Raw genomic sequence first — 13827 nt, forward strand, 5'->3', positions numbered from 1 at the left:
GAGGGGCCCCAACCTGCCCAGATCTGCAGCTGGAACAGCTATGCCAAAGTGGCACCTGACAAACAGGGACCCCGTGGAGCCTGCCACAGCCACTCTCACCCAATCCCTCCTGCACTGGGAGGGGGAAGGTTGGATTTAACCCTTGCCACCTCCTTCCCCCACATGTGTCCAGGGAATCCAGCCAGCTGGCTGGGGCAGCCTCTCACGCTCCCCCCTCACAGCTGTAGCTGGGCTAGGCTGGGAAAGGGACACAGGGACACCTGGGTCCCCTATTCCATGCCCCAGCCCTTTTCCCTCTTGAAGAGACCTCAGGGAGCCGTGGAGGTTGGGGAGGGATTCCATCTGAGCCCCAGCTGCTCGAAGATTGGAGGGGCCTGCCCTCCCTGGGGAAATCAAAGGGCAGGACCCTCAGCACCTCCCCCGCCTGCCCTGGAGAGCCAGGCCCAGAGGGCTGCAGCAGGGACAGAAATAGCCCTGACTTTCCAGGGAGGGAGGCTCCTTTTTGGTCTCCAGTGTGTTCCGGTTCCCTCGCAGCCACCACTGGCCTGCAGGACCTGCAGGCTCCATGTCGAGCCAGGACCATCACCCCAGGGGCGGAGCAGGAGTCAGAGGGTCTCAGAAGGTAGCAGGAGGCTCAGAGAAGGTGGATCACTGAGGAAGGAGGAGAGGGAGATGGGGAAGGGGAGCTGGAATCCCAGGGGGAGTGGGTGGATAGTAAGAGGGGCCTCATCTTATCACTGCTAATCAAAGATGACCACAAGGCCAAGCCAAGGGCAGGAGCCTTTGGCCAAGCGCCAGGCCAGGGTGTGAGAAGATCAGGGCAGGGTGTGAGCTGACATCCAGGACCCTTCCAGCTCTGGCCTTCTGACAGCAGCCTTCCCCAGGCCACCGGACGGAAGAGAAGACGATGCAGGAGCCCGAAGAATCCCAGAGTCTAATTTTAGCCGAGCACTCCTGCCTCCCCTGCTGACAATGAGCAGAGCCTGGGAGGGTGGGAGCTTCGCACCCCCTGCCTGGGCTCCTGCTCTAACGGAGGTGCAGCGGGCAGGCAGCGCTACCCCAGAGCCACTGGGGTCTCTGCAGGTGAGAACCCCAACTCACACAGGGCAGGGCTCTGCTGGGCTGGAGGGGCCTGTCCTGTCCCCATAGCTGAGGAGGCAGAGGTGAGGCCTGTGAGTGACACCACTGAGATTAGATTGCGGGGGTTCATGTCCTGGTTCTGGGTGACCTCAGCCAAGTCCTCCCTCTGCCTCAGTTTCCTTGCCTATGAAATGGGGATAATAATCACATCCATTTCAGAGCATGCATATCAGGCACTGGGCCCTAACAGCTCAGAGCTTTCATTATTCTTCTCACCACAGCACATCTCAGGCATCCCCAAACTGGTCTGTTGCTCCAGACCTGGTGCCCAGCGCTGCACTGGGGCGCAAAGGTAAGGAAAACACAGCCCAGTCCTGCCCACGAGCCTGACTCTAAGAACAACTGACTAACTCTATGAACCTTCGTGTCTGGACCCTCCAGGGAGCTGGGGCAGGCGGAGGAGGGCAGTGACGGAGCCCCAAGCTAGGGAACCCTGGGGGCCACAAGGCAATCACCCGTGGGCAGGCAAGGACACTGAGGCCCAGAGAGGGACCAAGATCTGCCCTGGGCACCCCAACAAATGGTGGCTGGGGCAGGACATGAACCCTGAGCTCCCCACCTCCCCCTGCGCTGCCACCCACAGCCACCAGGACCTGCTAGCAAAAGGCCCGGCCAGTACCAGGGATGTGAAAAGTCACCCAGGACCAACTCCAGCTGAGCTGATGCCTCCTCCCCATTGGCAGGTGGTAACTGGGCCAGGTCTCACCTCCGCTTGGCAGCACCCCCCACACACACACACGCAAGGTGGGGATATGCAGACGATGGGGAGAGGGCGAAGGCCTCATGAGCCCACAAGCCTCCCTCCACCTTGAGTCCCAGTGGCAGGTCAACCAGGCCCTCCTAACACAGGTCCCTTCTGAGCTGGGGTCAGGAGTGCCTCCTGCCACAGTGCTCCAAAGAGGAGTTCTCAGTGGCTGTCCCCAGGCACAGGCTGCCTCTCAAGGGTATCCCCTGTGATCTAAGCACCCAGATTCTCGCAGAGCAGGTACAGCTGGAGGGGTCTTCCTAATCCTCCTCTGCCCAGCTCTTCTTCAACTGTCATCTGCGTCGGAGCCTCCCTCCTGCAGGTAGGTTTTAAGAAAGAGATCTCCGGGAGGTTGATGTGCCTGGCCAAGACAGCTCACATCCACCTGGCGACTTGCCCAGCACCCCTGCTCGCCCCCCACCCCCAACCCTCACCCCCAGGTGATTTGCTAGTATTACTCCTGGAGGAGGGGGCTCTGCTGTCCTGAGCCTCCTCACCAACCCAGTAACCTTCAGAGGGCCTCAGGGTGGAAGCAAACACAGGCCCTACTCACAGAGAACTTCAGCAATGGGGTGTGGGAGGAGGCGAAGGCCAGATCAGAAGCCAGGGGTCCTGGATCCAGCCCCAGCTGCACCACCTACCTGCTGGGTGACCCCAGGCAAGTCCCTGGGACTCTGCCCGTTGGTTTCTTCATCTGAGAACTGAGTAAAACGTCAAAGTGGGGACGAGCTGAGCATAGAAACTGGAAGACAGTGGGCTGTCAGCAGATATTTCCTGAGTATGGGCCTGTGATTCCTTGAATCCAGATGCAATTCCTTCAGTATGGAGGTGGGGTGCAATGGGCAACCTGCATTCTTTATCCACCTCTGCTTCCATGTGTCTGTGTGAGGTCACCTGAGGCAAGTCACCTTCTTTTGCTGGGCCTCAGTCTCTTCCTTAATATAATTCAGGGGTTCGACTGAGCTGTCAGGAATGGAAAACCTGGGACACACATACCATCACTTATATATTCTGTGGCAGTGGCAGACATGAACAATCAATCACAGCACTGCTGCCTGCTGAATCCAGCCAGACACAGTTTCAGAATCTCCAGACACCCATGGCCACCGAATGAGAACTGGCCCAGGAGATGAAATCACAATTTTTCTGCACCTGGATTTCATAGTTTTGTGATTCTTGGACCCAGCAGCTGACCTTAAATGTGTTTTCTCTTTTTTGTGAAATGACTACTCTCAGCAAGGTTGTAAGGATTAAATAAGATAATGTATTCAAACTGGGCTTGCAAACAGTCCCACTCCAGCAGGGGTAACTTTCTGCCACCATTTCCAGAGACGGGGCAGGGTGCTCTACTCCTAAGCCCAAGGGTTTGCCCTTTGCAGACCCTCAAGCTATGGGGGACAGTGTGGTCCAGTGGAAAGAGCTCAGGTCTGGATGACCTCAGACAAGTCATTACAGCTTTCTGGGCCTGAGTTTCCCTGGATAAAATGGGCTGACTCTTACCTCACAGGGTGGCGTAGGATTAAATGAGGTAATCAGACACAGACAGAAGAGCAACCGGCTCAGTGAAAGGGAGTCAATGACCCACCCTCATCCACCTGTGTCAGGCTTCTGGGCTCAGCAGGGGGTGGCCTGGCAGGTGGAAGGAGCTGGGAGCAGGGCAGGGCGTGTCTTTATTGTCAAATTCTCAGCAAAGCCCATGTCCCCATGTCCACCAATGGTGGTGGATATATTGGAGCCTCTGCTGATTGTCCCTAGCAGAAGCAGGGCCCCATGAAAGTATGGAGATGGTAAAAGTGTAGATTCTGGGTGAATGTGGGAGTATCAGGGTGGCCTCACACCAAATACCCTCACACCAAGGGTCACAGCTCCTCCCTCCACCCTCCACTCCCAGGGCTCTGCAGCTGGTCCTAGCCCTGCTCACAGCCTCCCGCTGCCAGCCTGCTCTCTGTCCCCCATCCGTGGGACCAGCCAAACTGCTTCAGGCCCCAGAGACTGCGCTTTCCAAGGCAGCTAGGTGGCACAGGAAGGCTGCTGCACCCCTGGACCACCCAGCAGGGCTAGCGTGGGGCTGTCTCTCAAACTCTGTCACAGATCAACCCAACACAGCAGCCTTTGCATGTGCCCTTCCTCTGCCCAAAACACCTTCCTGTCTTGACTCTTGGTTACTCCTGCGCTTCCCCCAAGACCCAGCCCAGAGGCCACCTTCTCTGGGAAGCCCTCCTCCCTTCTCTTCCTTCCCAAGCAGCCAGTCTCAGGCTCCTCTGGCCACTGTCACCCCCACTGGCCTGTAGTGATGAGTAAGGATGTTGCGTGGACAAAGGCAGGCAGGCAGGTGGGGGGTGCCAGCCAGCCACACCTGGGGGAGCAGAGGGAAACTAGCCCTCGGAGGGGGCCCCAGCTCACTGGGCCACACCCAGAGTCTGCTGTGCAAGTAACTGAGGAATAACCACTCCTGGCAGCCCTTGAACAATAAGAACACAGCTCAATTATTACAAAATATCTTTTATTGATAAAATAGCTCAGACTTTTTAAAAACACCTGCATGTCACAACAAGGGGTCACAGGCAACAACACTGGGACTCCCATGGGGCACACAGGATCAGCCAGCAGATGGTCCCAAGTCAGTCCCTCCCCTGGGCCCAGCCCCCAGCCACACCCCAGGGTGACGCAGTGGCCTCACAGCTGCAACCAACCAAGGGCCAAACTGGACAGCACCCCCCAGGAGGGACTCTTTTTTGTCCCCCCCCATCTTCTCCAACCCAGAAAACCCACTTAGCACCCTTCCAAGTCTGGCAGGTCCATCTGGTGCCAACACCACCCAAGCTAAGATGCCCCGGGCCCAAGGCTGAAGCCAGGCACCCCCATGCGGAAGACTGGCAAACATCCTTTCCACAGTTCCAATTGTTCCGGGTGGGGTGGAATGAGAACTAGGGGGTGAGGGATCTTCATTGTGGAGGTTGGGGGGCCCATGTGGTGGGGTCTGAAGCAGCCAGCAGGCACCCACCTGAGATGGGATTAGTTATGTTTCACAAGGACTCATCTGGGACTTGGAGACCTGCTTGGGTACTCCAGCTGAAGGCTCCCCCAGGGGTCTATGGGACTCGCATGCTAACACCCCACCCGGGGGCTCTGCCACCCTCCACAGGCTCTCATCTTAGAATGTTCCCATGGTATGGGTATTCTGAGCCATCTTGGGGAAACAATTTGCCTGCTTGGTGACAAAAGACTTATCCCCCACTTGTGGGTGGGGGCAGGGTGGCACAAGCCACTTAAAACCCTCCTGGTGTTGCAGATGAAATGTCGAAAAGTTGTCATGCAGCATAATAGCTCCATCTTTGCAGGCACAAGAACACATTCTCAAAGAAATCCTTTAACCTGAAACAGTGATTCTCTCTGCCACTCCCCACTTCCAGTTTGGGGAAGGAATTCACACACCCCAGGCACAGAACAAAAGTCTACAGGAAGACAGGTGGTGGTAAACACAGAGAAAGGGGATTTTTATATCACCGGATAATCACATTTTCTGGCTCTCTAGTGCATTCCCCCATGGAGCTCAAAGGGTTCTGCAAAGCCTCTCATCTCCCTGCAGCAGGTAGGCAGCAAGCTATTGTTACCCTGGTTTTTGCAGGGGGTGAATGCCAGTGATCGGGCATCTCCTGTTGAGGCAGAGGCCAGGCCTCCTGACTGCCCCACCGAGGCAACCATGTGCCCACCCCGCTTCCAGAGGGGTGCTTGGTGAGGAAACAGATCCATGGTTCTGGCCTTTAAAGGATCCACAAATCCAAAAGCAGGGGAAAGATGGTCCCGGAGAAAGAGCCATCCCAGGAACCCCCCATCTCAGTGCCTGATAGGGGCCATGACCGCCCAACATGGGTGAACAGCCTTCATTTCTTCCTCCTCCTCAGCAGCAGGCCCTCCTGGGGAAAGTGGAAGGCTAGCTTCCTGCTCTTTGTGGGTGCGGGGAGATGAAATAGAAATAAAAATACCACAAACAAGTGACCTGCCAAGGAACACAGGGTCCTCAAGAAAAGGAAGCCCACCAATTGGCCTATAGGGGTCTGGGGTTCTGGGAGAGAGGTGCTGTATTCTAGCCTGGCCTCGGCTACATTCAAGAACATCCAAGCCTCATCCACGTGCCTGTGCTCAGGCAAGGGGTGGAGAAGAAGTCCCCCAAAGCCAAGCCAGCAAGGGAGGTTTCATGTGCACCCCTGTGACCAGCACCTCTGCTCCACCCTACCCAGGGGGCTCTTAAGATGAGCCCTGCAGGATCTGGGCAGGAACCAGAATACCCCAGGAAGGTGGCCACACAAAGCAAGGCAAGAAACACGGTGGCCCTGGTGCCACCTGGCACCAACCCCACACAGGCAGCAGCAGGTGGGCTCACCAGGCCGTCTGGGTCCACTGGCGACAAAGGATCCTTCGGAAGGCACGGCGAAAGTCCTGGTTGAAGATGGTATAGATGACAGGGTTCAGCGAGCTGTTGCAGTAGCCAATCCAGAAGAAGAACTGGAAGAGGCCATGGGGCACCTTGCAGTGCTTTGGGCAGATGGCACCCAGGCTATAGCTGAAGAAGAAGGGGAACCAGCAGAGGACAAAGACACCGATGACCACCGCCAGCACGAAGGTGAACCGTTTCTCCCGTGTCATCTGTGCCCGTCGACGCCACCACTGCCCACCCACAACACCCACAGCCCTTCCCAGGAGCACCTGGCCACGTAGGGTGGCCAGCACCCGGGAGCCCTGTGGCTTCTGCAGGGGTGGGCTGCAAACTGAGGCAGGAGACACCGGCACTGCCTTAGGCTCACACTCTTCCTCCTCCTCCTCCTCTTCCTCTTCAGCTTCCTCCTCTGGAGATGCCCCCAAAACACCCTCCTTCTGGCCCTGGCCTGAGTTGGAAAGGGCAGCCCAGCTACATGGCAAGGGCCGGCTCCCCGCATCTTCAGGGGTCTCCCCTTCCTCCTTCTCCCCAGTGGTCTTGGAGTGTCCCTTGGCCTCTCCCGAAGAAGCCAGAGTAGAGGCCAGGGTTGGCAACTTGGCTGAGGCCAAAGCGCCTCCAGAGACGGGTCGCGGCTGCTTGGACTCACCCTTCCCAGGCCCCCCCTTGGCCCTAGGACCTCTGCGGTGGCTGCGTTTGGCGATCAGGTAGATGCGCAGGTAGACAAGGATCATGATGAGGCAGGGAGCAAAGAAAGATCCGATGCTGGAGGACAGGATGTACCATGCCTCTTGGTTGAGCTTGCACTGGGGGCGCCCGCGGGGCTGGGGGCCCTGGTCGCCCTTGTAGATGAGGGGAGGCAGCGAGATGACAGCTGCGATGAGCCACACGGTGAGGATGATGCACTTGATGCGGCGCGGGGTGCGTTTGGAGTTGTACTCCAGCGCGCGGCTCACGGCCCAGTAGCGATCCAGGCTGATGGCGCACAGGTGCACGATGGACGAGGTACAAAAGAGCACGTCGAGCGCCAGGTACACCTCGCACCATGTGCGCCGGAAGTACCAGTAGCCCAGCAGCTCGTTGGCCAGCGAGAAAGGGATGATGAGCGTGGCCACTAGGATGTCGGCGGCGGCCAGCGACACCAGGAACAGGTTTTGCGGGGCGCGCAGCGAGCGGCTGGTCAACACAGCCAGAATAACCAGCGAGTTGCCGAAGATGGTGAAGAGGATGAGGAAGGTGATGGCCGCCGCGATGGCCGCCGTGGCCTGCACCGAGTAGGGCTCCTGGTGGTCCATGGCTGGGCCGGACGCGGACAGAGGGAGCGCTCCCCGCCCAGCGCGCGCACCGCGGGCGAGAGCGCTGCCCCGATGCGGCTAGACGAGGGGGTCGCCCACCTGGCGGCGCTGAAGGCGCTGGAGCCCCATGGCCTGGGCGAACGGAGCCTAGGAGGTCGGGGGACACCCGGGGCCGGCCACCGCCCTCCTACATCCTCTTCGACCAGCGCCCGGCGTCCCTGCCGCTCGCCCCAGAGAAGTTTTCCAAGTTGTCCCGCTGCCGTCCCCGTCCTGCTCGGGACCGGGGGAAAGTAGCGCCCTCCCGCCACACGGCTGCCGCGCGCACGGTGGGGCGCGGCCGAGCAGACGGGACGGGGGTCGCGCCGCCGGTTCTCCGGGGACTCGCGAAGGCCGAGGCGTCCGCTCCGCTCGCAGGCTCTCGCCCGAGCCGTGCCTGCAGGCAGCCCGCCGCGGCTGGGGAGTGGGGAGGAGAGCGAGCGCGGCTCGAGGAGGGAGGAGACTGGAGGCGGGAGCGGGAGGAGGGGAGGGAGGCGGGGCGGGCGATCGGACCGAGGGTGGGTGGAAGGTGCACCTCGCGGGAGAGCGGGCAGATGCATCCTCCCCGCGGCCCAGCCTCCGCCTGGCGCCCCCATCCCTATTCCTCCCGCACCTGCGCCTCGGGAGGTCAGAGGGGGCCCGGCGTCTGGGGTCTTCGGGGCTTTGGGAAGGACGGGGGCAGAAGTGGAAGGGTCGGTGCGTGCGGGGAGCTGGGACGCGGAGCCCGTGCGTCTGCGGGCACCGAGGCGGGGCCACTTTCCCGCGGACCCTGGGCCTGCGGCCGAGCGCCGGGGTCTAGGACGGTGGGCGCGAGCTGTTCTCTCCTCCCGCCGCCCACGACCCCCAAGGAAGGGTGGGTCAGTGGGTGTGCTGGGGCGCTGGATCATAATACGCCACGACGCCACCCGTCCCCCGGCAGTGAAGAAACCCAGAGGAGGAAGGGGAACAGGGAGACAGTCCCAAACCCCTGCCCCAAACCCTTCCCCGCCAGGCCGGGCTCCGTCGGGCCTGCGAAGCCCGAAGCGGCGCGCGGCGCTGGCTCGCGAGCGCCCCCTGCTGCCGCCCGCGTGCCGAGACAGCCCTCGCCGCACCCTGGGGGCGCTGGAAAGGCTCCAACCCCGAGAAGCAGTTTGTGACCAGCTTTCCTGTTTCTCCCGCACCTGCCCCAGTTTCCTCTAGTAAGGGCAAAGGAGGTAAGAGGGAAACTGGCGTGGACTCAGATCACAGCAGCAACTGAGACTCAGCGAAGGGTTTGCAGGGGGGAGGGGGCGTGGCGAACTGCAGCCTCTTGCCCAATGGGGGGAGGAGGTGAGGTCCCTGGGCTGGAGCAGAGCAAGGAGAATTTGCGGGGCAAAGGGCGGGGTCTTCTTACAGCTCCGAGAAAAGGCAGGTCTCAAGGGCAGCCGCGAAGGGAGGAGCTTCTCTTTGCCCCTGTAGTGACCCCTGGGGAAGGGATCCACCCCCTCTCTGCTCCAGTCCTGCCTGGCTCCCCCACAGACACTGAAGCCCCCTGCTGGTAGCAGTGGAAAGGGGCGTTGGGGTAAGAAGAAATTCAGACTAAGCCCCTCCTCTTCAAAGAGCTGCTGAGCAACTGCTCTCGCTCTGGTGCCCTGCCCAGCACCATCCTGGGCAGCCTCGAGAGCATTTTTTCATAGTTTCTGGAGCCCCTAATGCCATAAGCCCAGCCTAGAGCCAGGCCTCCTATTTACAGCCCACAGCTCTGCATGGCATCTCTGCATAAATAAACATCGCCCCCCCTCTGAAAGTGGGGCTCCAGCAAAGGCCCCCGCTCCCCTCGAAGCAGCATACCTTCTGGCCCTTCGCTCCTCCTTCCCACCTGCCTGGGAGCAGAACGTGTGACCTCTCAGTGCCACAAAGTCAGCCCCTACCCAGGCTCTGATGGGAGGTACCCCAGACCACTCCCTACAGCTGCACCTCCTTAATCCCCGGCTGTCCCTGTCATCCTGCCCAGCTCTCCGGTGAGGCGTGAGTGCCCACAGCCCAGTGGGGTGGGTGTTGCCTAGGCTAAGTTTGGAGAGGGCAGCCCACCTCCTCTGCCACCCACTCCCAAGGCCTCAGCCCGCAGCAGACCACTCCAGAGATGGGCTTTACGGATGCACCATTCCCATTTATTGGGCTGGGCAGGGCAGGGCCTGGGCCCACGGTCACCAAGGATGGAGAGGCTCCAGTAGCCCCTTCCCTGAGAAAGAACAGAGGGGTGGCCAATGGTGCCTGGAAAGCAGCTACTTAGGCAAATCCCTGCCTGTCCCCATTGCTCCCTGCACCACGTCCTGCAGAGTCTGGGCACCCTGGAGGCCCAAGTGGCATCAGAGGAACCGCCTTTCCACCACCCCCAACCACCCTCAGGCTGAACCAGCATCAGCCTTTTGTCCTTCGGCCCGTTTTCCTTCAAGGGCCAGGCCTCCAGGATGCTACAGGAATCAAGGCCAGGTTGTTCACATGCCTTCCCCCTCAAGATGCTCACCTGGGCCTTCCCTGAAGTGGCAACTTGGGCCCACGGAGTACCAGGCCCGGTGGGGCACTCTCTACCAAGCCAGTTGGGCACTAGGCCAGGTGGGGACAGTGAGGGACAGAGTCTACAGCTGGCAGTCTTGGGAGACGTGTGCCCTCCGGGTGGCAGGAACTCCTTAACACCCACAAGGCTCAGCTGTTGCCCCAGTCTGCGTTGCCTTCTGCCTCCACCACAGCCACCTCCTCCCAGCCCCACCCAGGATGGACAAGCCTGGCATAGGTGCCGCAGGCTCTGCAGGGGAGTGAGGGCTGTTACCTAACTCAATTCCCACTCATGTCTGTGGCTCTCCACCCCCCCCCCCCACAATACCTCCAGGCTTTGTCCACACACCCACGTGGCTGCCAGGTGCAGGAATCAGAGCCCACGGCCACAGCAAGGCTTCCTTCAGCTCTTCCCAGACTAGACCTGACCTTCCACTGTCATCCCGTTCCCCCAGGGCTGGTAGAGTTCGGTCCCAGACCTACAACAGCCAGCAACAGGAGCTGTCTAGAATGTTCCCAGCCATGCGTGGAGGGAGTGGGCATGAGGGCACCACCTGGACCCCAGCCCTCCACCCCTGCCCCACCAGGCTAGTGCTGGGCCCTGGATGTGCTCTGGGTCCCCACTCCTCCAGTCCCTTCCAGGTGCTGTCTGCTCTGCCAGAAACACCTCTTGTCCTTCCTTCTGTGCTTGGTGGGCCCCTACTCACTCTTCAAGGTCCACTCACCTGTCACCACCCTCTCAGAGGGAGGTCCCCTGTTCTCCAGGTTTCCTGATGCCACACACACAGTACCACATTGACACTTGGCACACTGTGCTAAGATGGTGTCTGATGGGTTTGTTTTGTCACCCCGCCATCAAATATCCCTTCTGTTTTGGCACCCTCAGCCCCATCAGACATCCCTTCTGTGTCTCCAGTACCTGGCCCAAGGTCATTGGCTGGTGACAGCAGCAGGAGGTATCAGTGTATACATATACACAAGCATTCTCAGACAGGTAGTGCTCAAGTGAAGGTGCTCTGGAGGGACATCCTTGGAAAGAGGGGCCACGGGGAAAGATGACCTAATATGTAAGCGATACCATCTTGTTCAAAGCAGGGTAAGACAATTGTCACATGCCTGGCTGTGAGAGCGCAGCGAGAGATCTGGCATCTTAGTCGAAAGCCCTGGAGCCGGCTCTTCTCCAGGCCTGAGAGGTGAGGTGGCAGCACATCACCCCACAGTGGTGCTCTCTGTCCCCTAAGGGCCCACCGGGACTGATGCCCACTGTGCTGCACAACCCAGCTTTCCCCAGAAGCCCCAGCCTTTCAAGTCCCTGGGACCCTTGTCCCTAGACCACCCTGTGTGACCCAACTGCCCCACTTCCCAGAGCCTTGAGTCATGCCCTCTGTAACACAAGTCAGTCGTCCTCTCTCTCAGCCATAAAGCTCCTGACAAAACCCCAGCCCTGATCAAACCTAAATCATCCACCCACTGCCTGCCTTCAACCAAGCAGCTGCTTTTTCCGGAGCAAAACACTCTGCATCGACTGGCCTCACTTTAAATGCATGACCACAAATCTCCAAACTTTCCTAGTACGCTCACTCTCCCGCTCCTTAAAAATCAGCCTCCCTCCCTCTCCTCTCCAACCTCCCAGCCTCTCCCCCGCTGTGACTCTGCCTGGTACTTAAGAGAAAATGCTAGTCATGGAGCGGGAACTCACCCCCCACGCCCACCTGCATCTGAGCCTAATCATATTTGCTCCGCTTCTGCCCTAGAGCCCACCCCCTCATCTGGCCCAGGGCCCACTCCTTCCATTACCAGGCTCATGCCCATGGCCCCCACAGCCGCCCTTCTCCAATGTTTGCCTCCAGGCATCATCTCCGACTCCTCATGTCTCTCCTTAACCCTTGGCAGGGCATCCATAGCCCGCCCTCCACTGAGTTGACCCTCCATGGGTCATGTGTGGCTCCATGTCACCAAGTGCCAGGCTTATTTCTGTGTCTTCCTCCTTCTCAGCAGCATTTGACACAGCAGACCTGCCCTGGGGACACTCTGCAGGTTCTGCTCCTTCCTTTAAGGCCACTCCTTCTCAGCCTTTTTCTCCCAAACTCTAAATCAGAGCTTCTTACCAAGAAATGATTCCTCCTCCCCACACAAAAGGGATGTTTGTTTGGCAATGTCTGGAGACACCTGTGACTGTCACAACAGGGGGGAGGGAAGTGCTGCTGGCATGGAGTGGGTGGAGGCCAAAGATGCTGCTAAACTTCCTGCAGTGTGCGGGACAGCCCCCAACCACAACTATCAGGCACCAAATGCTAGTAATGCCGAGATTGAGAAATGCCTCTGTAAGTGATGCAGCACCCCGCTTCGGTCCTGGGACCCCTCTTCTGTATCTAGGCCCATGGCTCCCATGCAGATGCCACTGGCACTCCACTGTGCATCTCCTGCTCTGCTCCCTCCCATGAACCCGGGGCTCATTCAGCACACACACTCCCTGTCCCCATGATGTCTCACAGCCACCTTGGACTTGACATCTCCATTGCCCCAGCCCTGCCCCTCCCCACTCGGAGCTGTGCCCTCACCCCCTGCGTGCAGTCACAAGTGTGGCTGCCTCGACCCCCAAGCGCACTCCAAAATCACCTGCTCTGTCCATCTCTAAGCCCCCATCACTCTCACTTGCGTGACTGCAGTGGCTTCCCAGCTGTTCTGCTCCTGACCCACTTTCCAGGATCATCCAGACTTTTTAAACCTAAGTCAGATCTGGTCACTCCCTTCCTTAGAACCTTCCGGCAGCTGCTCCCTGTTGCTTTTGTGATAAAACCCTCCCTGCCTCCGCTTGCTGCCTGCCCTGGCCCTGCCGCCTCACACCACCCCATCATGCCTGGCCTCTTCCTGCCAGGGCCTTTGCCCTCTGAGCTCTTTCCCTGGGTTTTCACAGGAAGCCACCTCTGGTCACTCGGGTCTCAGCTGGAATGCCACATCCTCAGAGGAGCCCTTCTTCCTGACCAACAACCTAAAGCAGTGCTCCGCTTCCCCATCACGGGCCAATACCAGCTGGTTTCTTACTGCCCACCCCATCTTGTCTTCCCCCTGAGCCCCCAGGCCCAGCCAGCCCCATATCTGCAGAAGAACCCAGATTCAGAGACTAAGAGCCAAATCCTAGTGGAGGCTCGTGATGGATAGCCTCCAAGTGGGGGGCCTGCGGGAATAGAGCCCATTACCTCCCCTGACCCAGCGTGACCACCACCAAGCCTCAGCGCAGCACCGGGACCCTGGCATGGCCACCCAGGGCCCGATAGGTTGTGAGGCAGCCATTTCTGATAATTGGGGCCTCTACACACACTGACTCTATTCTACGGGTGGCCCAATATCTCAGCCTGGGAGGCTCCCAGTGGGGCTGTCACCCTTCTAGGGGCAGGGCCAGAGCCCCTATTCACCCATTGTGGACAGTGTCCCCCGACCCCAGGATCCTTCCCTCATGCTAATGCCCAAGTCTCAAAACTGACTCAAGACTGAAACCCAAGACAGACTGAAAGAGGCTCCAGAGTCCATGAGCGTGTCCCTCACATCCCTTAACACAGCCCAAGCACGGGACCACTCCAGAAGGCTGGCAGAGGCCAAGCTCTCCCTTAAGAAGCCCAAGCCTCAGCCCTGCACAGCTGCTCCCCAGCCATGCCACCGAA

At 59.4% G+C, this 13827-nt stretch overlaps 1 protein-coding gene across 1 annotated transcript; it reads right to left on the reverse strand.

Moving 5' to 3' along the window:
- Positions 1–4377: 4377 nt before the first annotated feature.
- ADRA2B (adrenoceptor alpha 2B) lies at positions 4378–8059 on the reverse strand. The gene has a single exon (XM_045548901.1). It carries the CDS (start codon positions 7613–7615, stop codon positions 6266–6268), a length of 1350 nt encoding a protein of 449 aa, XP_045404857.1. The 5' UTR covers positions 7616–8059; the 3' UTR covers positions 4378–6265.
- Positions 8060–13827: the final 5768 nt, after the last annotated feature.

Source organism: Lemur catta, chromosome 4 (assembly GCF_020740605.2).
Source record: "Lemur catta isolate mLemCat1 chromosome 4, mLemCat1.pri, whole genome shotgun sequence".
In the NCBI taxonomy this organism is placed as follows: Eukaryota; Metazoa; Chordata; class Mammalia; order Primates; family Lemuridae; genus Lemur; species Lemur catta.

Excerpts from the sequence above, each read along its gene's own strand:
- ADRA2B (XM_045548901.1), bottom strand. The coding sequence starts at position 7,615 with ATGGACCACCAGGAGCCCTACTCGGTGCAGGCCACGGCGGCCATCGCG.